This window comes from Diceros bicornis, chromosome 37 (genome assembly GCF_020826845.1).
Source record: "Diceros bicornis minor isolate mBicDic1 chromosome 37, mDicBic1.mat.cur, whole genome shotgun sequence".
NCBI classification, from domain to species: domain Eukaryota; kingdom Metazoa; phylum Chordata; class Mammalia; order Perissodactyla; family Rhinocerotidae; genus Diceros; species Diceros bicornis.
The window spans coordinates 19575055-19602867 of NC_080776.1; the positions used below are offsets into that span (position 1 = coordinate 19575055).

At 36.0% G+C, this 27813-nt stretch overlaps 2 protein-coding genes across 2 annotated transcripts in view; one reads left to right on the top strand and one right to left on the bottom strand.

The window, feature by feature from the left end:
- Positions 1-27813, top strand: part of PSMD1 (proteasome 26S subunit, non-ATPase 1) — a 92779-nt gene that overhangs the window by 21054 nt on the left and 43912 nt on the right. The window contains exons 10-16 of the mRNA XM_058533188.1: positions 181-269; positions 764-842; positions 1352-1525; positions 2591-2702; positions 3264-3460; positions 4461-4556; positions 5579-5643. Of these exons, the coding sequence (XP_058389171.1) occupies positions 181-269; positions 764-842; positions 1352-1525; positions 2591-2702; positions 3264-3460; positions 4461-4556; positions 5579-5643 (812 nt within the window). The remainder of the gene's footprint in view (positions 1-180; positions 270-763; positions 843-1351; positions 1526-2590; positions 2703-3263; positions 3461-4460; positions 4557-5578; positions 5644-27813) is intronic.
- HTR2B (5-hydroxytryptamine receptor 2B) lies at positions 12864-27369 on the bottom strand. The gene is made up of 3 exons (XM_058533189.1): positions 27006-27369; positions 17664-17864; positions 12864-13756 (listed from the first exon to the last, which is right to left on the bottom strand). The coding sequence occupies exons 1-3, from the start codon at positions 27352-27354 to the stop codon at positions 12864-12866; spliced, it is 1443 nt and encodes a 480-aa protein (XP_058389172.1). The 5' UTR covers positions 27355-27369.

Genomic DNA, 27813 nt, shown 5'->3' on the forward strand with positions numbered 1-27813 from the left:
TTGTTTTTATAAACAAGCTATTTAATCTTTATAAAGAAATATCCAAGATCCATATTTCAAATATCAGTTCAGTTTATTTATGTTTGCACCACAAAATAGGGTCTCTGATTTCGTGTTCACAAATGAGCTTGCGTATGTATGAATACTTTGCCAATGAAAAAAATCTATTTGTTTTTCTAGGATGCAGTACGGAATTCTGTATGTCACACAGCAACTGTTATAGCAAACTCTTTTATGCACTGTGGGACTACCAGTGACCAGTTTCTTAGGTAAATATTGCTTGCAAGTTTCCACTTTGGTTTAAAATCATCTTTAACAGAGACTCTGTTGACATTGTTACATGGACGTGGAGAGCTTCCCCTGCCTGCCAGTCCTGATTTTTAAATTCTGTTTTTGCTATTTTATGTATTTTTTATTGCATTTGTCTACTTGTTTTAAGGTAAAATTAATTCCCTTTATTAGTTGGCTTGTATTAGCTGGCTTATATATTAGCTATACATAATATATAAGTATTAAGCACAGAAATTTAATATAATTTTGCTTTTGTTCACAGTGGAATTACATATCATGCATTAAGGAAAAAAAGTTCTCAGAATATTAAGAACAACTTAGGGGGTAAAATAGAATCAGCAGTAACTTGAGACTCATAAAGTAAAATGATTTGTAGTAGTTCAAGGTAAAATTTTAATGCTTTGACTTGAGTGTTATAAAAAGCTTTATGAAATGTGTTTCAATAGTATTGCTAAATTTTCTTTTCTTACAGAGATAACTTGGAATGGTTGGCCAGAGCCACTAACTGGGCAAAATTTACAGCTACAGCCAGTTTGGGTGTAATTCATAAGGTAATATACACTGATCAGTGTGAACAGGCATCAGAACAGAAGCAAGTTTTCTGGAGTTAAGAAAAAATAAAAGTTTTTTCACTGACAAGTACATTTTATTAAATTGGATCAGTCCTCTCACAGGGAGGGATAAAGTAAGATATTAAATGCATATATATATATGTTTGTTTTTAATAAAAGGTGGAAATTCTTTTCCTGTGAAGACTATCTAAGCCATTTCTCAAAGGATGGATTGAAATAATTTGTTTGCGTAGTCTAAGATGAATTTGGGGAAATGTTATAAAACAAGGGAAAAAAATTGAAGCATCTGTGTCTAAACAGCATATGACTGAGTCTCATAAAGATTCTCCTGTCATTTGAGTGATGAAGTTGTATAGGAGAAAGCCCCACTTGCTCCTCCTCTTCCAGCAGTGAACATTGTGGAGAAAAGGCAGTAATCCTAAAAAACGTTGTGTCTTTTTCTTCTCACTTTCTCTTACTGACGCCTTTGTTGTGGCTAAAATTTACAGGGTCATGAAAAGGAAGCATTACAGTTAATGGCAACATATCTTCCCAAGGACACCTCTCCAGGATCAGCCTATCAGGAAGGTGGAGGTCTCTATGCGTTAGGTCTTATTCATGCCAATCATGGTGGTGATATAATTGACTATCTGCTTAACCAGCTTAAGAATGCCAGCAACGATGTAAGTGTTAGAATGGAAAACTAAATTTCCATTACATAAGAGTCCAGGAAAACATTGTATTTGCCAAATTATTTTAGTGAATAGAAATTTTGAGGCATTTGGGAATTCTCCAAACAGTACTGTTCTCATAGAAATTTTTTTTAAAGGTAATTTCCTTTCATTCTCTGTAAGCTGAAATTGTACATCTCAGTCCTTTAAACCCTGTGTGTGACAAGCAAAATAAAGTACTAGATATTTGTAAAACATACATTGTGTCCCCACACCTTATAGTCTTGTAACTATAACTATAAGTGACCTTCGTGATCATTTGATCTAATGCTATCTTTGCGGCCCTACTGTCAGGATGAAGGAATTTGAAATGTTTTTGGTCCCTGGGTCATCCCACTTAAGAAAGACTAAAATTCCAGAGAAGGAGCATCCGACTGGCCTCCTTTGGGTCATAGGCCCACAGTTTGGCTAGGGGAAGGTGGGAGCTTCTTAAATGACAGTCCCAGCAAAACTCTAACCAGTGGGGGAGGAGTATTCCTCAAGCAAGATTGGAGTGTTGTCTCAGTGAAAGGATACTGTGCATTCAAAAATGACAGATGACCACTAAAGTGTTCGTGTTCAAATAAAGACCAACTTTTGCTCTTGATCCCATTTTCTCTCACTTCGTTCACAACCATGTTCCAGTAGATACCTTTTTCTCTTCTTCTGCTCAGTCTATAAGCATATTCAAGTCTCACCTAAAAAAACTTTCCTTCATACTTGCTTCTCCCTCTTAATTGTCATCTTTCTCCTCCCCTTCTCATGTAAACTCATTGAAAGAGAGCTGTACTCTTTCTCTACTTTCTTTTCTTTCATTCACTTCTCGACTCACTGTTATTTTGCATCAGCAAGCACCATTCTTTTGAAACTGAAATTCCTGAGGTTACCACTGGCCTTCTGATTATCAGATTCTTTGGTCATTCTCACTAGGCCAACCACTCTGCATGTTTAATATCAAAATATATTTTGAAATTAGAATAAAAGCTTGGATTTTAAGCACAGTGTTCCAAATCAATGAAGCTCATACTTTTTCCCTAGATCGTTCGACACGGTGGCAGTCTGGGCCTTGGTTTGGCTGCCATGGGGACCGCACGCCAGGATGTGTATGATTTGCTAAAAACAAACCTTTATCAGGATGATGCTGTGACGGGTAAGTGATTCTTTCTAAAGATAACAAACTTTAGGATTGATTAATGTAACTGTAGTATTTGTTTTCTACTTATATTCTATTGCACCTTAAAAATCTAATGGATTTCTGTACTTGAAGAGGGAGTGGAATTTTCCCCATTTGTCAAACTCATTTTATAAAAATATGTTTTGTGATATATAGTCTTTTTTAAATGGTATATCCTGTGTGTCTGTCTGTATAACAGACTTCTGCAAATAGAAATTTATTAGAGTAATCTACTTGTATCATGGGGCTATCTATACTGCTTGATGGTAATGTGGAAAAAATGTTGTTATAATGTCTTCTTTGAAGTCACTGTAGGATTTGATGGTGCATTTTGTCAGGATTTAAAAGAAACAACTATAAATATATGGATGTACTTCCACATAAAATATCCTCCTTTTTATCAGATGGTTTGAAAAAAATGCTGTCAGAAGCTAATGGTTGTTTTGATAGTTGATGCTAATAGGTGCCACTTCCAATAGGATATGTTTTATTGACTTTACATACATAACTCTTATTCTTTAATGTTTAACTCACTAGGGGAAGCAGCTGGCCTGGCCCTAGGTTTGGTTATGTTGGGCTCCAAAAATGCCCAGGCTATTGAGGACATGGTCGGCTATGCACAGGAAACTCAACATGAGAAGATTCTGCGTGGTCTTGCAGTTGGCATTGCATTAGTAATGTATGGGAGGATGGAAGAGGCTGATGCTCTCATTGAATCTCTCTGCCGTGATAAGGTGAGACCACATTATTTATCCTCTTCTCCCTGCCCTTCCTCTCTCTCCAGTTATCTCCAGCATTTACAGAAACACTTACTTTCACTGGGAATTATCTCTGTTCTCCTCAGAGCAGCTAGCTATATTTGTTGATAAAACTTCTTGCAAGACATACAAAGCCAAATAAAATTTAGGAAAGAAAAATGCTGATTAGAAGAGGTGAACAGGAGTAATTTAAGGATTTTAAATTTAACGAAAGCTTCAGATCAGTGATTTTCAGATATGCAGATCCAGAAAAGTTCTTTAGATATTTCAAAGTTGATTTCTTTTAGAAATAATGTTTATGGAATAATTTTATAGTCATTTAATAGGATATAAAGTTTATTTCTTTGTTTTTTTTCATGGAAAAATAGTGCCAATCGCTATACTTATTTATTTGGGTGCGTTTTTTTTTTTTTCCATTGACTTGTTTTGTTTTGTTTTTACAATGGTATTGTGTATGGTAGGTAGTCAATGTAAGTAATACTGTCCTCTGTAGTCTGATTAAAAAAACCACTGCTATGGTTTATTGATAAAACAGTTAATTATTTTGCTCAACTGTCAGACTCCATATCTCTTTCACTCAGCGCTCAGTGCCCAAAAATCAAATGATAAGGTAAAAGCAAGTTAGAATGTGGAATTAGAAGTGAGCTTCTTTGTTGTTCCTTTAATAAATGGAAGTTGTGTCATAGGGCAGTGAGTGTTAGTGTTGGACTTCAGTTTATACTTTCTAGAAAGTGTGAGGTGGCACAGGCATGTTGCACAGAATATTGGGAATTATAAGCAGTTAATTCCTCCTGTATTAGAGTCTCCTATTGCCCCATTCGTTTAGAAAACTACCAACCGCAAACAGTTCTCCTTGAGTTCATCATTTAGTACCTAAAACCAACTCTCCTGGTGGATGCAGCTATGCCTGTTAGACTGTAGAAGTTACTGTTTGAAATGATAAGTTGTTAATTGATGTTGACTTGTTCTTTCTTAGGACCCAATTCTTCGACGGTCTGGAATGTATACCGTAGCCATGGCTTATTGTGGCTCAGGTAACAACAAAGCTATTCGACGCCTGCTACATGTTGCTGTAAGTACTCTGACCTTTCTTGGGGATAGGGGTGGAAGGGAGAGTTTGCAGATGGACACTAAGTGTCTAGGTGACTGCAGCACCCACACTGCATGGCCACCACCAGTGGGCCATGGTGGTCTCAGGTTCAGATTCTCATTCACTGAACACAATCAGCCATAACCTAGCACCAGGTTCAGTTAGCTTTTCTGAGGGATATAGGGCAGGATAACAGTATGTCAGTAGGGATGGAAGTTTTTAAAGTTATTCAGGTGCAACTTCTGAAACCCTACTCTGAGGGGCAACCTCATTTGTATGGGACAAGACCACGTGAGTGTGCGCAGCCTGTGAAGTTAGCTTCCAGGTACCCCTAAGGGACATGCTCTGTTACAAGAGACACATTGTACAGGAAAGCCAATGCCCATGTTTTTCAACAAGATTTTTCCACTCATAGTCCTCCCAATCCAGGTATAGTTTACCAACAATAAATAACATTGCCTGGTAACATAGTGGGCATTCCGCATATGTCTTAACTCAGTAGGTTTCTACCATCATGGTGCTGGGAGAAGATAAACTCAAGGTCATCTTCCCATGCAGAAAGGATTTAGAACTATTATTAACTCATTCTTCCCAGAGATATTCACATCCTACAGTATTTATTAATAATTTATCCTGTATCAGTGCAGTATGTGGTATGTTCTAAATATTTGTATTTTGCTTGAACTTAGGATATACTTTTTTGAAAATAACATTGAAGGAATGGTTAGATTTTCAGTGTAGCCCGCAAAAGCTATAATGCAACTGTGAAATAGTCTTTAGAAATAGCCCCAAATCTTAAACTTCACCAAGCTTTAAAAGCTTCTAAATCTGAGATGAAGAAATTCTCAGATGAGTTATTCTAAATTGGGGAAAGATGTTGTGATAAAGGAATAATATAGTAATGAGGTCTAATTTACATTTGAATGATGTAGGCCTCTGATAGCAGTTTACTCCAACAATAGAATGTATGGTGTAATGTAATCATCCTTTAACATTTTTCCTAGGTAAGTGACGTTAATGACGATGTCAGGAGGGCAGCAGTAGAATCACTTGGGTTCATTCTATTCAGGTAATAATTTCTAACTTCCGATTCTATTTATATTTCATTTGTTTTTGTAGTCAGAAACTAAAATATCTGAGGAATATATCTAGGTTCAGGCTGAAGACCATTTAACAATAAGATTAGTACTGTTTATCTAAAAAAAAAAAGCAAGTCTCTTGGGATTCTGAGAACCTATTTGAGAAGTAATAAAACAACTTTATTATTTCTCTTTATTTTTTCTTAACATTTCTGCTTATTCACTTAATTTTTTTAAATCCAAATAATTCCTTCGTTACTCCTCTTTCCATGTATATTCGTAATTCAGGTGAGGTGCTGTCTCTTAAACAGGTTGTAGAGTTCTTGAAGCTCTTTAATGAGAGAGTAAAAGGTATTAGGCTTTGTTTAAATGCAAAAGAGTGAAAAATTTGCAGATGTAAAAAAATTATTTTGGACTTAAAGATTGGAGATGCCCTTTAGTTGTGATTAAGAGGACACACTCTGAAACCGATCGCCTGGGTTGAATCCTGGCTCTGCCACTTACTAGCTGAGTGACTATGGGCTTGTTACTTAACCTCCTTGAGCCTCAGATTCCTTATCTATAAAATGGTGTAATAATAGTACTTATTTGAAAAGTGTGTTTTTTGACGATTAAGCAAATTAATATATCTGAAGCCCTTAGAACAGTCTGGCACTAGTAAGTGCTATTTAGGTGTGTGTTAGTCGTGGTAATGGTAACAGTGAGTGGTGTAATGCAGGAGCACTTCTTCCAGTAGTTCTTTTTACTGTCTACTTAGCTCTGATCTCAAATACTACTGTTTCTTTTAGCTTAGGGACTTTATCTTAAAATACAACAAAGGAGGGGCCGGCCCGGCGGCCTAGTGGGTAATTTCACATTCTCTGCTTCAGTGGCCTGGGGTTCACAGGGTCGGATCCTGGGTGCAGACCAACACACTGCTTGTCAAGCCATGCTGTGGTGGTGTCCCATATAAAGTGAAGGAAGATGGGAATGGATGTTAGCTCAGGGCTGATCTTCCTCACCGAAAAAAAATATATATATACACACACACACACACACACACACACACACACACACACAACAAAGGAAAATTAAAAGTACTTCTTTTGGCTCTATTTGGACACTGCTTGTTATAGCCTATTTGAGATGAAATTACACAATAAAATAAGTTCCCAGAGTACATGTTTGAAGAGTCAAATGTCTCATGGATCCTTTTAGTCTCTATAGATTTTCTACCCCAAGTTCCTGGGAGTGAACCTTTGCTGTAAAGACTGTAATATAATTCAACAAGTATTTTTTGAATATCCATTGTGAACTAGTTACAGGATCTTCTCCGTAACATCCCAGATAGGAAGTTAATCCATTTATGCAGGCTGTAAAATATTTTCTTCCTATTGCGGATTAAAATGTTGAATTAGGGCCGGCCCATGGCTTAGCGGTTAAGTGCGCGCGCTCTGCTGCTGGTAGCCCGGGTTCGGATCCCGGGCGCGCAACAACACACCGCTTGTCCGGCCATGCTGAGGCTGCATCCCACATACAGCAACTAGAAGGATGTGCAGCTATGACATACAACTATCTACTGGGGCTTTGGGGGAAAAAAATAAATAAATAAAAATTATTAAAAAATAAAATAAAATGTTGAATTAAACAGAGCAAAGCATAGACCCATATAGCATGCTAACTGGTTTATCCTTATGCCAGTTAGTTTTGTTGAATGAGGTTTTTCAAACAAATACTAATCTGCACTGTATTATCCTCTAACCTTCATTTGTCCAACTTGTTCACAAAGATACTAGAAAATCTTCACTAAATCCTAAAGACGTGGTGTTTACACAGATCTACTAGTATGGTACCTCCGAAACAGGATATGTGATTAGTTGGTCATTATTGTTTCTTAGTAAATCCATAGAAGTGTCAAGTGTTCATTGATTCCTTTTCTAAGATCTGACAAAACCTGTATATTAAGCTCTTCTACATTTTTTCAAAAGATCTGCAGTAGAGGCCCCCACTTTTAATTTCTTGAAACCTATCTCTCTTTTCCCTTTTTGAACATCAGAATATTTAGCTATTTAGTCTTTTTGTACCTTTGCCATTTTCTATTTTTCCTCAGATTTGTCAGCAGTGGTTTCATAATTACATCTACAAGTTCTATTTCAGGGTGGTGATTCATTCAGCTTAGAGACTTGAACTCATTTAAGGCAGCCAGTGTCTTCACCTATTTTGCATCTTGATGAGCCTTCACAACATTGCTTTTTATCTTTCTGGTCTAAAAAGGTGCAAGAGAAAAGAAGGAAGCAAAATAGTTGAATAGTTCTGTTTTCTTCCTTTCTATTTTCTTCCTCTTATCTTTGGCATATCATTCTAGCCAAGCTGTGACCCTAACCTTTCCTTATTTTTGCTCCAGAGTTTAGACACCATTGAAAACCAAAACAAATGGTTTTATTATTGCCCTCCAGAGAATTTTGGTGTTTTTTTTTTAATTCTTATCAGGAAACCATATAATTTTAGTATGGAAAGTCTATTCTTTTTTTTTTTTTTTTTGGTGAGGAAGATTGGCCCTGAGCTAACATCTGCCAATCCTCCTCTTTTTGCTGAGGAAGACTGGCCCTGGGCTAACATCCGTGCCCATCTTCCTCTACTGTATATGGGATGCCATCACAGTATGGCTTGCCAAGCGGTGTGTCGGTGTGCACCCAGGATCCGAACCGGCAATCCCTGGGCCACCGCAGCAGAGCGCGCGCACTTAACCGCTTGCGCCACTGGGCCAGCCCCTGGAAAGTATATTCTTTTAGGCGTACCCTTATTAACTGTTGGCTTGTGTAAAGAGTCCTACTCATGACGGTCTCTTCCTTTTTTTTGTTTCTTCGTTGTCAGCTGTTAATTCTTCCTATTAGTGATTTTATATTTCATATGTAATTCAGTGGCCTACTGTGTATATTCTGCCACACAGGAAGTTGATGGGTTTCATGAAAACTGTTTTTCTTTCCTTTTTAACCTGACAGTGCTTTGCTTCTAATTAACAAAATTTCATTTCTGCCCTCGTATTTCCTGTAGCTCACACACGTGCTAAATTCCCAGTTTCAACAGCAGATGTCTCCCATGAGCTGCTTTTAGGATAGTCTACTCTCTGCTACTTAGGATAGTCAGAGCCAGCTAATGAGTTGTTTATGTGCTCATTATTTCTCAGGGACCATTCTGAGTTTTTTTTTCATAACATGATTCTTTTGTTCTGTTTTGTTTTTGATGAAGAAGATTGGCCTCTGAGCTAACATTGTTGCCAGTCTTCCTCTTTTTGCTTGAGGAAGATTGTTGCTGAGCTAACATCTGTGCCAGTCTTCCTCTAGTTTATATGTGGGACGCCACCACAGCATGGCTTGATGAATGGTGTGTAGGTCCGCGCCTGGGGTCCAAACCTGCAAACCCTAGGCTGCCGAAATGGAGCACACCAACTTAACCACTACACCCCTGGCTGGCCCCCATAGTATGATTCTTAGAAGAAGTAGAAACTGGAAAAGACTTTAGAGATGATTTTGTCTAAAACTTACTTCATAGATGAAGTAAATGTAATCAACTTATCTAAGGAGCTACAGTTAAAACCAAGTTCTCTAAATTTTAGATTAGTGCCATTTCCCTGGAAAACTTTCATGTTTAAAGGTGAAAGAAACTTAGAAATCAACCAATATTCTCATTTTTTTTAAAGAGAAGGACATTGAATTCTAAAATAGTTAATAAAATTTCCCATTGTCGTAGAGCTAAATGGTATGACTGAAATTCAGAATAGGTCTCATGATAGACCAGTGCTTTCTCTACCATGCCGTTCCATCAGAGCACTGTCTTGTTGATTGGCTCTGAAAGAACATTTTCTCAAATTTCCTCATTAACTTTAATATTTGGAAAGTTTCTGTCTTGTCTCCTAAGAATAATAAATGTTTTCTGATGTGTCATCATTTACTTTCTTAGTGTGTGCTCCATTTTATCATTTCTTCCCTTTTAGGTGTCACTTTTAAAATAACTGCAGACGTTTGGCCTTCTTGAACTGTGTTCTAAGGATTTATTTCTTCTTAATTTTTTTTAACTTCCTTTTAAGTGTATTTATTGGACACGAATACTGAAAACATGTCAGTAAACACATATTTGTACTTCAGGAACTAAGATTTGTCTCTGTGGGAAACTAAAACTTGTCATGTATATTATCTCCTTTATTCTAAGGATAGTCCAGGGAGTTATATTTTCACTATTTCTTTTGACTGATATTCTTGGGTTATTTGTTCGTAATGTATATGATAAAAGTAGAAAATTAAGTTGAAAAACATTCTTGCCAAGTTGAAATGAACCTAGTACACATTTGATCTGATAAATAGGTGATTATCGGGCCCATTGTTATCAGTCTAGTCTACAGATTTTATTATTAAAACAACACTTTGTACAGTACTGTGCTTGGCATTGACCGAAACTCAATTGGAGTTGAACAGAATCTAAATTATTTTAACTTGACTTTGGAAAGGAAAATGAAGAAAGAAGTTAAAAGAAGTATTGGTCTTTACATACTTGTTGCAATTAAGTTGCTGTAACGGTGCACAAGTTGACGGTCTGATTACGCCTTTCTTACAATTAGACAATCTTGGAAGTCCCTGGCCATCTTTGCCATAACATAAGCTATTAAAATATGAAACTAAATATTTCTCAATGTATACATTAATATACTTTCACATAGGATGGATCTTGCAAGAAGAGAGGGAGATTCTTAGTGCAGATATTTTTTAGACCACAAAAAATGATTCCTTGAATATAAAAATATTGCATCATCGTAGATCCTTAGAATTTGAAAGAATCCTGGCAATCAACTAGTTACCACAAAGTGCCTGAATCATCTTTACAATATCTCCATTCACAATTTTATATCAGTTTGATACATATTCTCTGTATGCTGTTCTCTGTTTCTGCTTCGGTATCTTTGTGTTTGTGTTCTAGGTGCTGTAACTTCCTTACTTTATTTTTGTCTTTTTCATTCTTTTTCTACACGTTTGTTCTCCTCTCTCCATTAATTAAAAATAAATATGGAATAGAATGAAAGTTTTTTTTTTTAATTATTCTTCTAAACAGGTACAATCTATTCCTTTTCTTTGAAGGTAAGACGATTAAATAGAGTTCCTTTGTTGCCATAGGGATGGTTAACTTAGATTTGCTTTAAAATTATAGATTTATTTGAAGTATTCTGAAATAGAAATATCAGTTATATTTCAAAGTGGAAAAAATTTTGTGCTATGTTGTACTATTTCAGAAATAGTTTATATTAGGGTTGTATTTCATTTTCTAGAATCTTCTGGAAATACTAAAATGATCTCATTAACTGTAGAAAGATCTCTCAGCTAACTGTAAGCAAGGAATTTTTTTTTCAGGAATTGAAGCTAAATAATTTAAAGGTCTTACAGTAAATTTTGTAGGTGTACATATGTTTAAGCACATACACAAATTTAGAGGCCATATAGAACGCGTGGAAAGATAGTCCTTCTAATATAGATTGTCTAGGGGTAGAGCTTTATAAGTGTGATTGCCATCTAGTATTCAGACTTCCTGAAACAGTTATATATGCCTTTAGATACATAAGATGCAGTTTGGAATACTGTTAGAGAGATATCTGCAAAAACATCACATGGCTTGGCAAGAATATAAATCTTAGCGTATGCCAAACTCATCATATTAGAGACTGGAACCAAAATAGAGAATGATTTTTTTTTTCCTTAGGAACATAAATTATTTTGCCTCTTGTCTGAGGTAGCCCACCCTTAGTGCTGCTGAAAAATCTTAGACTAATGAAGAAAAGTGCCTAAAGCTTTGATGATTTAGGAATTAAATTTGTAAGAGTCTCTCTTTCTGGCAAATGACATAGAGCCCATAAGATTTATGTATTAGACCCATGTTCTAGGAAAAGATTCTGCCATTTGGAGAATATATTTCAAGGCCACTTATGCTGAGCTTCTCCATAGCCAACACATTTCTTGAAGTAATTTTCTTAAACGGAGTTGCTTGGAGAGGGAAGCAATAGAGCAATAGGTTGAGGCATAAAAATGGGTCACCCTGAAAAGGAAAAGCTGAGATATGGGCTGTATTCATTGCATACCCCCAGCCTAAGTTTGTTCACCATTTATGAGTAGCATAAAAATAAAATATCAAAAGTAAGTAGATAGAATTGTCTGCCGTTTACAGGGTGCCCACATGTACTCATCCTCATAAGAACTCTACGAAATGTAGAGGAGGAAACTGAGGCTCAGAGAAATTAAGTATCTTTCGTAAATTCAGTCAGCTAGTAATTGACATAGATTGGATTTATTCTCAGATCTAGCAATGCAAAATGAAATTAATGAAAAAGTGAATAAAAAATTTTGTGCCGGAATTTCAACCGTCTTTGGGCAAGCTTGGGTAACCGTGATTTCAGTTTATGAGATCATTAAAGTTTAGGTTCCCAGACTGAGGTCTAATGCCTCCAGTTTGTGTATGTACTTGAAGGAACATGAGGTTCAGGTACCCAAGAGTGGTTTCATGTGCTTTCTCCTCCCTCTCCAGGAGACCCACCTCTGCTGAGTAGATGCCTGGTAACAGCAATTTTAACAAACAGCTCTAGTTTTAAGATCCTATCATTTTATCCAACTACTGTCCTCCCTAGCTTTTCTATCAAGATAGTTTCCTGATCAAAGCAGAATCATGACTACATGTAACTAAGCCAGACTGTGAATGGCAATCTTAACTTACCTCCAGGTGTGATCATTATTTTGTGCACTTATTTTTAGTCCTCTGTTCCTATCACTGTTATTTTGTGTTATGCCTTATGCTTTTAAGGCCTTGAAGACAAGGTTAATGCTTGTTTGTTTTATTTTATTTCATTCTTAGCACAGCTTTGCATACAATTAGAAACTAAATAAATTCTTATGATGACATTTTTTTAAGCCTGAAATTTATTGATTTATTTAATTTTATTTCATTTGAATACCTCGACATATAACCATAGAATGCTGGATTGTTTTAATTTGCAGCTTTATAAAATGATTTTTTTCTTGGAGTAATTTTGTACAAATAAAGAAAATTGGATAATCTTAATGCATAACTCTTAGTTTAAAGAGATGATTTGATACATGACATAAAGTTCTTTTTTATATAATTCTTGGTACATTTATATCTGCTTCATCATGTTACTCATCATTATATTAGTTAAATGAAAACTGTGCCATTCCTGCTATACATAACTGACTTGCTCTTCAGTTTTGTCACCTTCGTTTTCGGTGAGGAGAAGTGTATCTAGTAGAATGAGTGATGAAGACTGAATGGTTGAACTTCGGAGCCTCATTGGGCTCTGGTACATGGCAGGATTAATCCCATTTCTCGTTCCATGCTTCATGAAAAACTTAGAGTTCTCTCCCATTGGATTCCGGAAATAGATATTACTAGAGCATTTTCTAAGAGTTTTTACCGATTTTGTGGCCCTGTAATTGCAGGTGATGTATCGGCCAAATGCATCTCGGAATGTCTTGTTGAAGAGGGTGTAGACCAAAGGATTCACCCCTGAGGAAACATAGCCTATCCACACAAATATCTCCAGGAGCATTTTGAGAGTAGTCTGGTTGCAGGAATCACATAAAACTGAGGTTATATTTGTAATAAAAAAGGGGCACCACATAAGCAAAAAGAGGAGAAACACAATCCCTAAAACCTTTGAGGCTCTCTGTTCATTGGAAATGGTCTGCACTGACTTTTTTCCAACTGTGGACATTCTTCGCATTAGTATGATATCACTTGAGTTGGGCAGAGTTTTGTCCTTTTGAGAACCATCCAGCATTGCCACCTTTTCAGGTGATGAGCAAGGTGTTTCATCCCTTTGGAAAACTGTGGACACAGTCAACCACGTTAGACGTTGAGGTGGCTTGTTTTTGACCAAGTAAGCCTTCTTCTGTAAAGCATGGATGGTGAGAAAGTAGGTGACAATCATGATCGCCAGAGGTGTAAAGAAGGAAGCCAGTGATCCAAAGAGCATGAAATTGCTGAAACGTTCCTTTGTCAGACCACAAGTGATGTTGTTTGGGTTACCCACATCAGTTTCTATCCCTTTAATAGGGACTGGAATGGCAATGCCTAAGGAAGAAGAAACAAGATAAATTGAGTTAATTTTATGACCTTTGACTCTTAGATTAGATCCTTTTAAAGTTTATCTTAGTGACTTTATGCGGTTAGTATATTATAATTCCTGGTACCCACAATACAGAATCTGTCAAAGCACTTAATCAATGGAAGATGTGACAAATAAAACCTAAGTAAGCAAACCTGCTTAAACAGAGATTGGTTAGTGATTTCACATTTTTAATTCAAGCTTGCCTAAAGCTGTAGTATGTCTGTGAAATAGTAGGGAATGTCTTCATTTATTCTCCATTTCTCATAATGTATTTTTGTTTGTTGATCGATCCCTGGTTAAGGAAAAGGAATTCAGAAGAGAAGCTGCTTTTATCTTAATATCCAATGTAGTTGATCTAAAGAGACTTCAGAGTACATTCATGCAATATATTAATTCTGAATAGATACATATTTTATTATCTTTGAGGTTACACAGTTTCTGTTTAACAGACAGTTTTGATATTTGTGAATGTCTTTTAATCGTTTCCTTCTGACTTCTTAGGGAAATTGTTTTTTAAAAAATGCTGCTTAAATATTTGACAGCATGTGAATGGTGAAATTTATTTTCAAGATTGAGAGTTCCTCTAATAGAAGAAAGAAATGTACCTTATGCTAATTTCCTGATACTTTAAATACCATGAAGTAGGTATTTAAATATGATCTTGTTTAGTGAACTGGCTTATTAGGAAGACAACACAAGGGTCAGCCTGAATCCTTTCCCTTTGAAACAGCAGATATTTAAAAATAAGTCTGAATTAATTGATCTTTGGAAACTTGTAGAATCCTTGTGTTGTTGAATGAACCTAAAAAGTACTCCATCATCTGCAGAGCCCTTTTATGATAGCTAAAGAACCTTAACAAGAATATTTTCTTCAAACCCTTACTAATGGAGGCCACTATTATTTCTGCTTTTCCTCAGGTACACCTCCAGAAAGAGGGTTCTGTATATTTACTGTTCTGCACTAGGGGTCAGCAAACTACAGCTCGAGGGCCAAATCTGGCCTGCTTCCTGTTTTTGTGTATAAAATCTCACTGGAACACAGCCATACCCATTCGTTAACGTATTGTCTGTGGCTGCTTTTGTTCTATTGCTGCAGAGTTGAGTAGTTGTGACAGAAACCATATAGAATCTGCAAGCTTGGGATATTTACTACCTTGCCCTCTCCAGAAAAAGTTGGCTGACTCGACTCTGTTACTTAGAGATAATCATTCCGCTGTTCTTTCCCCCCAAAACACTTCCTTTTTGAAGTCTATTTAATCTGCTTATACCACTCTATTCTCCATCCAGGTCATCTGCCATCCTCCAGGACATTTATCCATCTTCCTCAGTGGTTTCAGCACCTTGCTGTAGTCTTCCTCTCCACTGCTGTATGGCCCCCATGTTCCATCACTTCATCCCATTAATGACTCTTCCAACACCTTAATTTTCTATTTCTTGAACTCAACTCTAATTATTATTATTTGCACTCCTGAAGCCATCCATAAGTCCACTTAAAACTATCCCGTATCTGAAATCATGAACTCTGATATTTCTCTTTCTAGTCCTGCTACTCTTCATTGTTGTAGAACTTCTCTTTACCGTTATCTTGGCCACTAGTCCATCCTTCCTTCTCTGTTTTTGCATTCCATTGACCTCCATCAAGGCTCACATTACCTTCTCAACCGGCTTGTTGGTCAATAACGTTTAAGTTTTCACTGGTACTTTTTATACCCTTACTCCCTTATTCTCCTTTCATACCTTACTGTTACCAGGTGTTACCTAGAATAACGGTAAATCCAGAAGAACAAAGTGAGCTCTTTTCAGCACTTTGCATAATTAAAAACTAAACTAACCGGGTCAGGCCCGGTGGCGCAAGCAGTTAAGTGCGCGCGCTCCGCTGCGGCGGCCCGGGGTTCGCTGGTTCGGATCCCAGGCGCGCACCGACGCACTGCTTGGCAAGCCATGCTGTGGCGGCGTCCCATATAAAGTGGAGGAAGATGGGCACAGATGTTAGCCCAGAGCCGTCTTCCTCAGCAAAAAAAGAGGAAGATTGGCGGATGTTAGCACAGGGCTGATCTCCTCACAAAAAAACAAACAAACAAAAAAAAAAAACTAAACTAACCCCATCACCTGCTTATTCTTTTACAAAGTTACTGAATTGTCATTGGTTCTGCAAGGCAAAGTGTGATGAAATGAAAAGAGCCTTGATCTTGGCCTTGGTGCTGAAGAGCTTTGAGATTTTTTTAAGCCAGCTATTTAAAGCCTCTAGGTTTCTGTTCTCATGTATAAAAGGAAAAAGTAGATTTGTAAGATCCCTTCCAAAGCTATACATCTGGGGTCGTCTTTTATTCTTTTTTTCCTGCATACTTATCACTTCATATTAGTCTAATTTGTTTATATATCTGCCTTCCTTGACTGCAAAGATTCTTTTTCTTATTCATCTTTGTATTCTTAGTATGTAGCACATCTTAAGTACTCAATAAAAATTATATCGGTTTATAAATTCATGTTATCTAGCCTTAATTGAGGTATCACTTCTATCAACAGACTGTTTTATTTATTGGCTTGATCATATTTCACAGTTTCAAATGTTTTAGTTCTTTATAAGGATTCCTTTCTCCTGTTTTCTCCCTGACTTTGCCCTATTCCCCAAACCCTACACCAGTACACACGCCTCACACTGTCTCCCTTTCCCTCGTCCTCATTGCAGTGAGCTTACCAAAAAGACGTGGGTCATTTAACATGCACTGCTTTAGTTTTCCTGTCTCCCATGCCCATTCCCTAGCTTCTTTTGGGCAGGGCCTCTTTTGCTCTGTCAATCAGCCTTGCCTCCGAAACTGGCCTTTCTCACTGCTTATAAATCTCTCCATTCGGAATAGACTTTTCCTTGACCCTACTTTATTCCCAATCCAGAGTGGTAACACTCCTTACTTTTACCTCCAAATTTTTCAAAAGAAGTTTTGCCCTAGTGTCATTATTTCAGGAATATAAAGGTCAATTTCAGTGTCTTGCTTTTTTGCCCCAGTGTTCTTATTCTGATTAGAGAGGTCACATCTTTTTCTTGATTTCCTTTTAGCATTCTAGATCTTTCTTGCTTTTTCCTCTTTTTTTATTTTTTTTACTAGGAAGAAGTGAATCTGCTGGTCAGACTATTAATGATCAGAGTAATTGTTGTGAATCTGTTTGTTTTCTGATATTAACTTATAAGAAGTTTGAGTTATCATTTATGCTGTACTACATGCTAAGAAACTCTATTATAGCAGCTATCTTTGAGCATTAAAGATGAGTACAGAGGCATGAAACAGTTTAGAAGAAATGTCATTTCTGAATATCATTTGCATCTCTCTTAAAACTACTGATTAAACATTTTCAAAACATTTAAGCAGACACGTACTGCCTCTAGTCTGTACATATATTTATTGGCTTCCAAAACGACTGCGCACAAAATGTTTAGGTTTTTTCTTTTTTCTCTTTTCCTATTTATCTTCTTAGCTGTGATTTAAGATGCATTTCGTTTTTTTATTACTTTAATGTAATTTTGGGATTCTGCATTACCTAGACCTTCATGATCTGTTGACAAATATGAAAACTATTTTCAGATTTAGTCTTTCTGCATGTCACAATCAAAGCAGGAAGATATCACAGTAAACACTGTGAAAATGGTTCTTTCTGAGGACGTGAACTTTGCTTTTTCACACTTTTTGCTGATAGTGTGGTTTAGAAGCTGTGTGATGAATGTAATGGCATAAGGAGCTTGTGCTGGTGTAGCAGTAGGCTGCCTGGACCTCTTGTGCTGAGTTTCATGGCCTACCAGGCCTGGTATTCTCCTAGCCTAATGGAACCAAAGGCTATATGTATACACCACCCCACACCCTGACATTCCCCACATACCTATTGAAATTAACCACACCACTGTAATCTTGATGAATGCTGTAGCTCGTGAGTTATATTGATTGGCCTGGATTGGCTTTTTGATGGCTATGTAACGATCCACTGAAATGGCACAGAGATGCATGATGGATGCAGTAGAAAAAAGAACATCAAGAAATAACCAGGCAGGGCATAGAACAAGTGGGAGGGGCCACATAGCCTCTGAAAGAGAGAAAACAAAACAAAAACATAGTCTGCAAAATAGTAACCTTCAATCTGCAGTTTCTTTTTAAAGTGATACATATTTGTAACTTTTTCCCTTATCGTCTGAAATTTTGTGACTTAACCTCTGTAAGATAACGTTCAACCTCAGATAATGGAGTCAGTAATATTAAATATATTTCTGTAGATGGTACCTTTTAAATACATTTTCCGTTTTTTTTTTTTTTTTAAGATTTTATTTATTTATTTATTTTCCCCCAAAGCCCCAGTAGATAGTTGTATGTCATAGCTGCACATCCTTCCAGTTGCTGTATGTGGGACGCGGCCTCAGCATGGCCGGAGAAGCAGTGCGTCGGTGCGCGCCCGGGATCCGAACCCGGGCTGCTAGCAGTGGAGAGCGCGCACTTAACCGCTAAGCCATGGGGCCGGCCCACATTTTCCGTTTTGTATAATAATTACAACGCTTATTCTAAATCAGCAGCAGTTTGACATTTTTAGCATTATTTTGATCTTTGCTCTTTTGTCTATTCCTTTTGTGATCTTTTAAAAATTTACACACTGTTGAAACTGGAACTTAACCTTGCTATTCAAATAAAATTTAGGTTGGGGCTGGCCTGGTGGTATAGCGGTTAAGTGCGCACGCTCCACTTCGGCGGCCCGGGGTTTGCAAGTTTGGACTCCGGGTGCTCACCGACACACTGCTTGTCAAGCCATGCTGTGGCGGTGTGTCCCATGTAAAAGAGAGGAATATGGGCACATATGTTAGCCCAGGGCCAATCTTCCTCAGCAAAAAGAGGAGGATTGGCATTGGATGTTAGCTTGGGGCCAACCTTCCTCACCAAAAAAAAAAAAAATTTTCAGATTTTGGATATGATATTGAGTGTTCTACATAGCTTTCTAATAAATTTACTTAGACAAGTATCATACATATATGGGTTTGATACTTATGCATTATACGTACACCTGCTACATACGTGATTGCAATTTCAAAACAACTAAAACTTATTTTAGAGTTCAGCCTAGAATATTTCAGTTAGAATCCATTTTACCAAAACACACAGATTTTAGAACTTGCTGTAAAAGCAAATTACTTCTGTATAGAACAAATGTCATACATATGAGATTATCTAAATCCTTTTTACGGTTTAATTGTTCTATGTCTACTGACAAAATATAAACTACTTTTCTTTTCCTGGTTTTTGCAAGTATATCTGACTTGGACAGGTATCAAATGATTGGGATACTTGAAGGAGGACCAAGATAACCGCCTCAGGATTTCAGAGCACCAAGAGTTGTAAACTCTTTGAATTCAAGAAGCCTAGGGGTAGAGAGAGGTTAGCATCCCCAGACCATAATTTAGGGAAAGAGTTTTTAGGTAGACTTAAGTATGTTTTTTTCAAGAGTCGAGTAGGATTTCAGTGAAAAATATTTGGATACTCCCCAAAAAAGGTAGCAGGACTGACAAATCCACTTTTTGGTGCATTCTGTTTCCATATTTGGTGTGTAGTGTTCTTAGTAGGGATATTTTAAATATTTCTCCTTAGGAACAAAATAAGTATGAATTTTTATTCCAAAAGGATAAATGATTGCTTGGTACTTGGTTCCCTGTTCAGCAGCTTCTTCAAAAAGGATTAAAGCATCAGATGGAAGGAGTAGGTCATACTTTTAAGTAAATTACTGTAATCCAGCTTTTCCTGTTTCACTGAATTGGGGGTGAGGATAAGGGATGGAGATGATAAATTATAGAGTCATTGAGCTGGAAGGGATTTTAGAGTTTATATCTTTTTTTTTTTTTTTTTTGCAGATGAGTAAATTCAGGTACAATTAAGTCTTTGAATATAAGAGGGAACGTTTATTTATCAAAACTTAAATGTTCGTTGAAAGTATTCTTTAGAACCTTGCTACTCAAGTGTGCTCTTCAGAACAACAAGGATCAGCATCTGGGAACTTGTTAGAACTGCAGGCTCTTGGGCCTCATCCCAGACCTACTGAATCAGACTGCAGTTTAACAAGATACCCAAGGGATTTGTGTGCCAATTAATGTTTGAGAAGCACTGCTTTAGACTTTCTGGAAAAGGTTGTGTCTTGAGTCTTAAAAGATGCACCTAGGTTTGCTGGTGTAGAGTAGGCACTCAGAGTGCCTCATAGAAAGGAGCTTATGGGGACTTAAGTCTGGAACTTAAACTCTCAAAATAACAAAGAAATAAAGTATGGCTGAGAAGCCTGTGTTTAGGAAGAATCTAATCAGATTTTCTCCCTCGTAGCTGTAGAATTCAGATTTTCTGTTAATTAGTGGAAAAGGACCTTGGACAGTCAAAGGCAGCAGTGTATTCTTTGACCTGAGTGTAAGCAAATTTATGGTCTAATTAGAGTGAAAAGAATCATATACAGGGGCCGGGCTGGTGGCGCAAGTGGTTAAGTGTGCGCGCTCCACTGCGGTGGCCTGGGGTTCCCCAGTTCAGATCCCGGGCACGCAGTGACGCACTGCTTATAGAGCCATGCTGTGGCGGCGTCCCATATAAAGTGGAGGAAGATGGGCATGGGTGTTGGCCCAGGGCCAATCTTCCTCAGCAAAAAGAGGAGGATTGGCATCAGATGTTAGCTCAGTGCTGATCTTCCTCGCAAAAAAAAAAAAAAAAAGAATCACAGCTGAGAGAGTTTTGCAGTGGAAACTACTTAAAGTGAGGCTGCATTCTGAACTTCCTGAAGTTCTAGATTTATGACTGAGTAGGAGGTAGAAAAATACTCAAGTTTAGAGCTGCAACCAGGGATATTGATCATAGTTAAGGATTTTAAAAGGCACATAATTAATGTCTTATATCTTAGACTTGCTTTCTTTAAATGCATGCTCTTTCTGTATCATCTTTTGAAATGAGTTACTAATAATTTAAACTTGCCTATTTAGCTATTCTAATTATGGATTATATTTCTTGAAATTAAGGTCTGTAAAATTCTGGTCATAAATCTAGTAGCCATGAGCAGGAAGCCACAATAGAACTCTCATATAAAAGTACATGTCTTTGGAATTAGACTATCTGACCCACACACTCCTAATTGTGGGCTAAGAAGGAAAGCTCTTCAGTGCTGGTTTAATTAAGCCTATGAAGCCTTGTTAGCCTCACTTTCCAACAGAGTGAATTTATTTTATAAACTCCAATTTTGGAACAAAAAGTGTGTTTTAAAATTAGTGCAGATCACTAGAATTTTATTTGAGTCAGTGCTTTCTTATTGTTAACAGTAGAAGTATTGAGGCATGATAGAGAATTTCCTTTAAGAAAGAAAGAGACTATGAGGTTTAGGATGGAGAGATGGATCTTTGTGATTAACCTTTTTGATTCCAAGTTTCATGAAGTACTAAGGAATAGACTGTTTTTATCAAACAAACATTAAAGTAACAGATGACTGCATTAAGTTAATAGAAATCTTTTATACAAAGCAAAAATGAAAAAAAGTGTGTCTAATTGCCTAAATAGATTCAGGTAGTCTAAGAATTGATACAAATTAAAAACAGTTCCAGACATTCTCAGTTTATATAGGAACTTTTCCTAGTCTAGATACTTTCATTCTAAAATTGTCTTTTTAGTTACTATTGATTTGGTAGGCTCAAGGTCAGAAAAGTTTCTTACTATTCAGAATAACTGAAGAAGGTTAAGTTGGTATGGCGAAATAGGTTAACTCTTCCAAAACTTTATGTTATTTTTATTAGGAGTTTTAAGGATTTATAATTGCATTTATTTGTTGTAATGTATTATGTCCAGTTTATTTCCATAAGAACTTAATATATTATTTAAAATGGAGCAGTTACAGATTTACATAAAAAGAAAGAAAGAAAAGTGTATCTAGGAGTCAATCTAAGCAAAATAAGTTATCAGGTACTTGAACTAAATTAATTACTGCTATTCTGGGGCTCTAAATTTGACTTTTCCATGAAAGCTAAGACAGAAGGGGGAAAACACACTAATTATGTAGTATTTCTTGTCCCACAAAAAGAAAGCACACAAAATTTCTCTGAAAAACAAATCCCATTTTCCACCTCTTTCGCCCACCCACTTCCAAATTAAACTCAAAGAGGAATTTAATTTCAGTAAGGTTTGAATAATGGCATTTCTATGGGTGCCTGAAATAATTACACATTGATAATTATAGGAGCGAAACAAGTCTTAGATAAGTCTTGGATTATAGGCAGTTCATTATTTATCTAAAAATATTAGTAGCACAAATATTTTGTTGTTTAAAATGAAGACTTGTATGCTTTAAATGCCACCATACATAAGGTGTGGTAGAATTGCTATTCAGTTACTTAAATTTCTTTTTGTCTCCCAGACAAAGTTCAACAACTATGAAGTTGTTGGCGTGGACCCAGATCTAAAATCTTCCTCAGAAAAGAGGTCTGGCAATCATCTCAAAGTTTCGTACAAGTATTGGTTAAGACCCGAGTATTCTGTATCATTTAATATGAAATATAACTTTAAAAAAATATTGGGTTCTGCCTTGTCCCTAGAGAAAATTCTATGGCCCTCTTGTTAGATAGAGTTATTTAAGATATAAATGTTGGCTGTTTGCCAAATATGACAGTTTTGGTTGATGTAATTTCTCATTTCATTTGAGGAAGCAGAGCAGTAGAGGTTAAGAGTGAATTCTAGAGTCAGTTCTCGTTGGTTCAAATCATGTCTCTGCCATTTATTTATTTCTATGTCCTCTCTTGTAAAATGGGGATGATAGTAATAATACCAATTTTATAGAGCTGCTTTGAGGATTAAATGCAGTAATACATATAAAGTGTTTAGAACAATGTCTGGCATAGAGAAAGCCTCAATAAATGTTAGTTCTTATTACTATTATTGTTTGAGAGAAACTAGCCAACTAGCCCGGCCATTAAAACACTCCTACTTAGAAGCAATAAGCCATGTCATCATTATAAAATCGGTGTTGGTCTTCCTGCCTGCTGTAGCAGGAGTGCATGCATCCAACTGAACTTAAAGCTGTACTTCAAAAAAAAGGCATGAGAACATGTTTAACTGTTTAACTTTTAATTAAATTTGTCGTGAAAGTATGCCTTTTACCAAAGTTGAATTTTAACTACTATTTATTATATATAATACGGCAAAGAAACTTAAATAACCTATATGTGTTGCCATGCTTAGTTTTTTGTTTTCTTGCATTCTTTTTAAGTGGTATAAAAACTTGAATTTTTTAGCCAGAAACTCAGGTTCTTGATGAGATAGACTCATTTTATCTGAAAACTGCTTACCCTTTGGGCAGGTTTTTAGTTTGGAAAGCTGAGTTATGTCATTTCTTCAGAAAATAATTGACATTAATCTATAATCTGGAGCATAAGATATTTCCCTTTTGAGAATTTAAAAGCCATTGTATTTTTTCATTGTATGACCTTTATTGTATGAAGGTCAATAGTTCATGAGCGTGTTGGAGCAGGACAAATCCTAAATAGCCCTGACGTTCAAAAAGGACATAGTTTTCAAGTACACGTTTTTTTAATCTTCATAAATTTTTGCTTCTATTTTTATTTTCCAGAAAAGAGAGACATAGCTCAGTGCTTAAATTTTTATTATGAAGCTTCTGTTTTGTTTTTGTTGTTGCTTTTCCACTACGTTTGAGCAGATGAAATATCTTGGGGTTAGATGTCTAATATGATAGTTTTAAATGTTTCAAGTGATTTAATACTTATGAAAATTTTTCCTTGATATTTTTAAAATTTCCACTTTCCGGGGCCGGCCCGGTGGCATAGCACTTAAGTGCGCACGCTCTGCTTCTGCGGCCCGAGGGTTTGCAAGTTCGGACCCCGGGTACGCACCGATGCACCACTTGTCAAGCCATGCTGTGGCGGCATCCTATATAAAGTGGAGGAAGATGAGCACAGATGTTAGCCCAGGGCCAGTCTTCCTCAGCAAAAAGAGGAGGATTGGCATCAGATGTTAGCTCAGGGCTGATCTTCCTCAAAAAAAAAAAAAAATTTCCACTTTTGAAAAAGAAGCACCTTTAATTTCTGTGCTTCTTCATTTAAGAATTGGGCAGAGCAGCATTTCACTGCATAAATGAATAACTGATTTTTTTTCTTTTACTGCTATACCTCTGTTTCATCTCTGGTCAGACTCACATCTAAACTAAATCATATATTTAAGTATATGAACCCTTTGCATACTGTACTAATACTTGCCAATTATTAGTGCCTATAACGTGCTGGGCTCTACTTGACAAAAATTTCACAAGATATCTGCAGTGTAAGATTTAGCATACCCATTTTACAGACAAAGTGATTGAACTCTGATATGTTAATTGACTTTCCTAAGCCAATACAGGAGAACTAGGATTCAAAGCCTGGGTGTCTTGCATCAAGCCCCCATCTTTCAGCCATTTCAGTGCTCCCAGAGAAGAAGTGGCAGAAAAGTAGACGTAGCACAACTCATTTGAAAGACCATGTTATGTCAGTTGTCATAATCTTGGTAAAATAGAAATTCAAACAATATATAATCAAAGATTATGCAGATCACTGGTTAATAAAAGCCTCTTTTTAAATTTCACTGTTCTCCCTTTTTTAAACTTAATTTTATTAGAATATATGAAGTTTCTTTGTTACTTTTGAATTTGGATTGAATATTATTGAATTTCCGAGATAACTAAAATCATTCATAGTGGTAGTTAATTTTTTATGTTTACAGAACAAGGGTCACTTTTGTTTGTACAGACTTCAGAAGTTTTGAAGATTATCTCTATAATGAGAGAAAAATACACAAAATCTACTCCTGCCTTTTAAAGTTATCAGAAATTCTCATAAATGTATTAATTTAGAAAGTCTTAGTATTTGTTAACATATGAAAGGCTATCAAAAAATCTTAGTATTTGAAGGTAAGTCCACATTTATAGTATGTGCAGTTCCCAACTTATGAATGCATCCTTTTGAAGCTTTCTAGAGGGCTGCATGCATTTTCTTATAGAAATAGAATAATGCTTTCAGTAATGAATTAATGCAATAATGTTTTAAATCGTGGTTAAGTTCCCAGGTTAGTTCATTTTTTAAAAATCTACTAACCTCACTATACAGCTTAATTACTGATAGTAGAAGTGTTTGGGGCTATGAAAGATTTGATTTTGTAATTAAAAATTAAAAATTTGAAAGAATGAAGTGTGGTTAAAACATGTATCGTAATTATTTAAACATAAATAGGAAGACATTCTACATATTCTGTGTTAAAATTTGTTGAGTTTTCTGCTAACTTTTATTGCTAATAATATCTTAGGCCTCAAAAATTTAAATATAAACTTAGTTTTCAGCTGCTGGATGCCTACTATTCTCCTGTGTAATACATGGAATTATCTCTATTACCTGTTTTTGTGTTTTGTTTGTCAGCTCACTTTAATACCATGGAACTTTGCATTTTAAGATTCCTTAACTGTTTAGCTGATAATTTAAGTATCTGCTGCAGTATTTTGCATATAGTAGATGTTTGATATTAATGGACTCATGGATTTTAAAGTTAAAATTCAATTCTACCTAACTCATCCAGTCTCATTTATTCAACGTAATACATCAATTAAATTTTATGGTAGTATGAGATGAGCATTTTAACATTTTCTGTATGCCTAGCAAAGCACTGTTTAAAGAGTGTGATTTTACACTTTAAGCTACTATTGTGTACATGGAGATAAGAGCTTGAACCAAATGCCTATACGGTTTTTACCAAATATGCGTAAATGTTCCTACATAATCCTCATTTACTTTATTTCTTTTAAACTTTATTGAGAATTAAGATTGTTTAGGTTCTCCTTTAGAGTAAGGTTTCTTAGTTATTTTCCATGGTTCGTGTAGCACTAGATTATTCAAAGGATTACAGATTTACAAAAGAGAGGGGGATTGATTAGAGAGTCTGTTAAAGCAGTAGAACCTTATTCATTTCTGCTTCTCCTGCCACAGAATTTAAAGCCTAGGTAAGTGTTGATTTAGAATGAAAGTTTCAGCCAATCACCATCTGATTGTGTTTCAGTGATCAAGTACTTGATTTTAGATATCTTTCTATAATTACTTACAAAAATGTAGCATTTAAACCTGAATATAATAGTTTGAATGGCAGTTTTTCTTCACCTTCTAATATACTTTCTAGTTAAATAAATTTTACTTCTGTACCCTGAAATATTTTTATTTTTTACCGTATTAAAGCCCTATCTGCTACCAATAATCATTTTTCTTAAGCAGTTAATGAATGGAATATCAATTTATGCTAAGCGTTAAGTTAAATATCCTCTTAATGCCGATTCTTGGGAGACCTCATAATTCACCAGCAGAATTATTTGTGTTTACCCAGATTCTGTAACTAGAGATGATATATAGGAATCAGAAACTACTTACACCATTTTAATATCATCTTTTTTATTGTAACAAACTAAGATTTCAATATCAAACTACCTTTTTTATTATTGTAATAACTCAGATTTTTGTCACTTATTTTAATAACCTAGAAGTCTGATTCCTCTTACATATATCAAGTACACAGATGGTCAGAAATCATAAAAATTAAACAGATGAATGATTTCTGGATGCTCTGTGCCAAACCATTTCCTTCAGCAACTAAACATAATTTTTTCTTAACATGACACTTGTAAGAATTGTGTTTAAGTCTAAAGTACACAAACTATAAAGCGATATAACAAGAATTTTTAGAATAATTCTGATTTTAAATTGGGGTTTAGCGATTTAAATTGGAATTTAGTGATCCAAAGACCCTATCACTAATAATTAACCCAGCACATAACTGTCACAGAAGTGTCCTAGCTATTGCTTTGTCAAGAAAAAAAAGTATTAATAATGGGAAAGTTAAAGTATAGGTCTGTTCTTCACTATAATTCCTAGGTAATTATGCAGAATCTATGAATATTGCTAACTTAGATGACTTTTTTAAATGATTTTATTAGATGGCTGAGGAGGGAGTAGAATTGTTTCTAAAAAATTATCTTTTGGTCTTTAAAGCTGATTGTTAACCATAGAAAATGATGAAAAATGAGGAACTGTTTGCTCACTATATCTTTAAATATTCCAAGTCCATTTTTAAAGATTAAATGAATATCCGTTTCTCTGCTAGCATATCATAGTTTTGTGGTTTGGCAGCAGGAACAAAGTGAAATACTTACCAAACATTATTGTCAAGAGGGCAATCGGCATCACAAACAATCCAACCAGCAAATCAGCCACTGCCAGGGACATTAGAAAATAATTGGTAGCATACTGCAGCTTTTTCTCCAGTGAAACAGCCAGAATAACAAGGATGTTTCCACCAATTGTGGGTATTATCACCATGAGTATCAGAAGAGCTGCCCAGCGTGGTTTATTTCCCTGTTCCTCACCAGTCTGTTTCATTTCCTCTGGTATCGATTCTCTCTGTAATCCAGACCAGTTAGAAGAGATTAAGTGATCAAATGAGCTCTGCAAAATGTGCTCAGGAGTTGTGCTTTGTTCAGAGATTCTATAAGAGAAAGCCATTCGCTGTTGTTCTGTGGTTTGATCCGATTCCGGACAGTGGTCCGCATGGTCAGTAGCTCAGCTGGTCATCTGCTTTTTTAAGGCATTGTACCCATGCCAAATCCTTGAAGCCAAAGTTGACTCCTTCCTTTAAAAAAACATTTCAAGTTCTCTAAAATGAGAGCATACATGTGTCTGTCCATGTCTGTAGGCAAGGCCCAAATGTTTAGAATTCTGCAGAGGCTCAGATTTCGGAAGCCTTAGTGAAAGAAATCAATAGCTGTGGGGAAAAAAATGTTTATTAGTTTGTCTTTCTCTTTTTTTCTTTTTTTGCTATAGTGCTAGAGTAGTGTTTGAATTTGAATGCCAGAGAGTTCCCCTAGACATAAAAATATGTGAATTGCATTATTTTATTTCTTTATTTTCAAAAAACAGTTGAACTTAGTAGCCTCTCCCTTCTCAATAGGTCCCTTGTGCGTT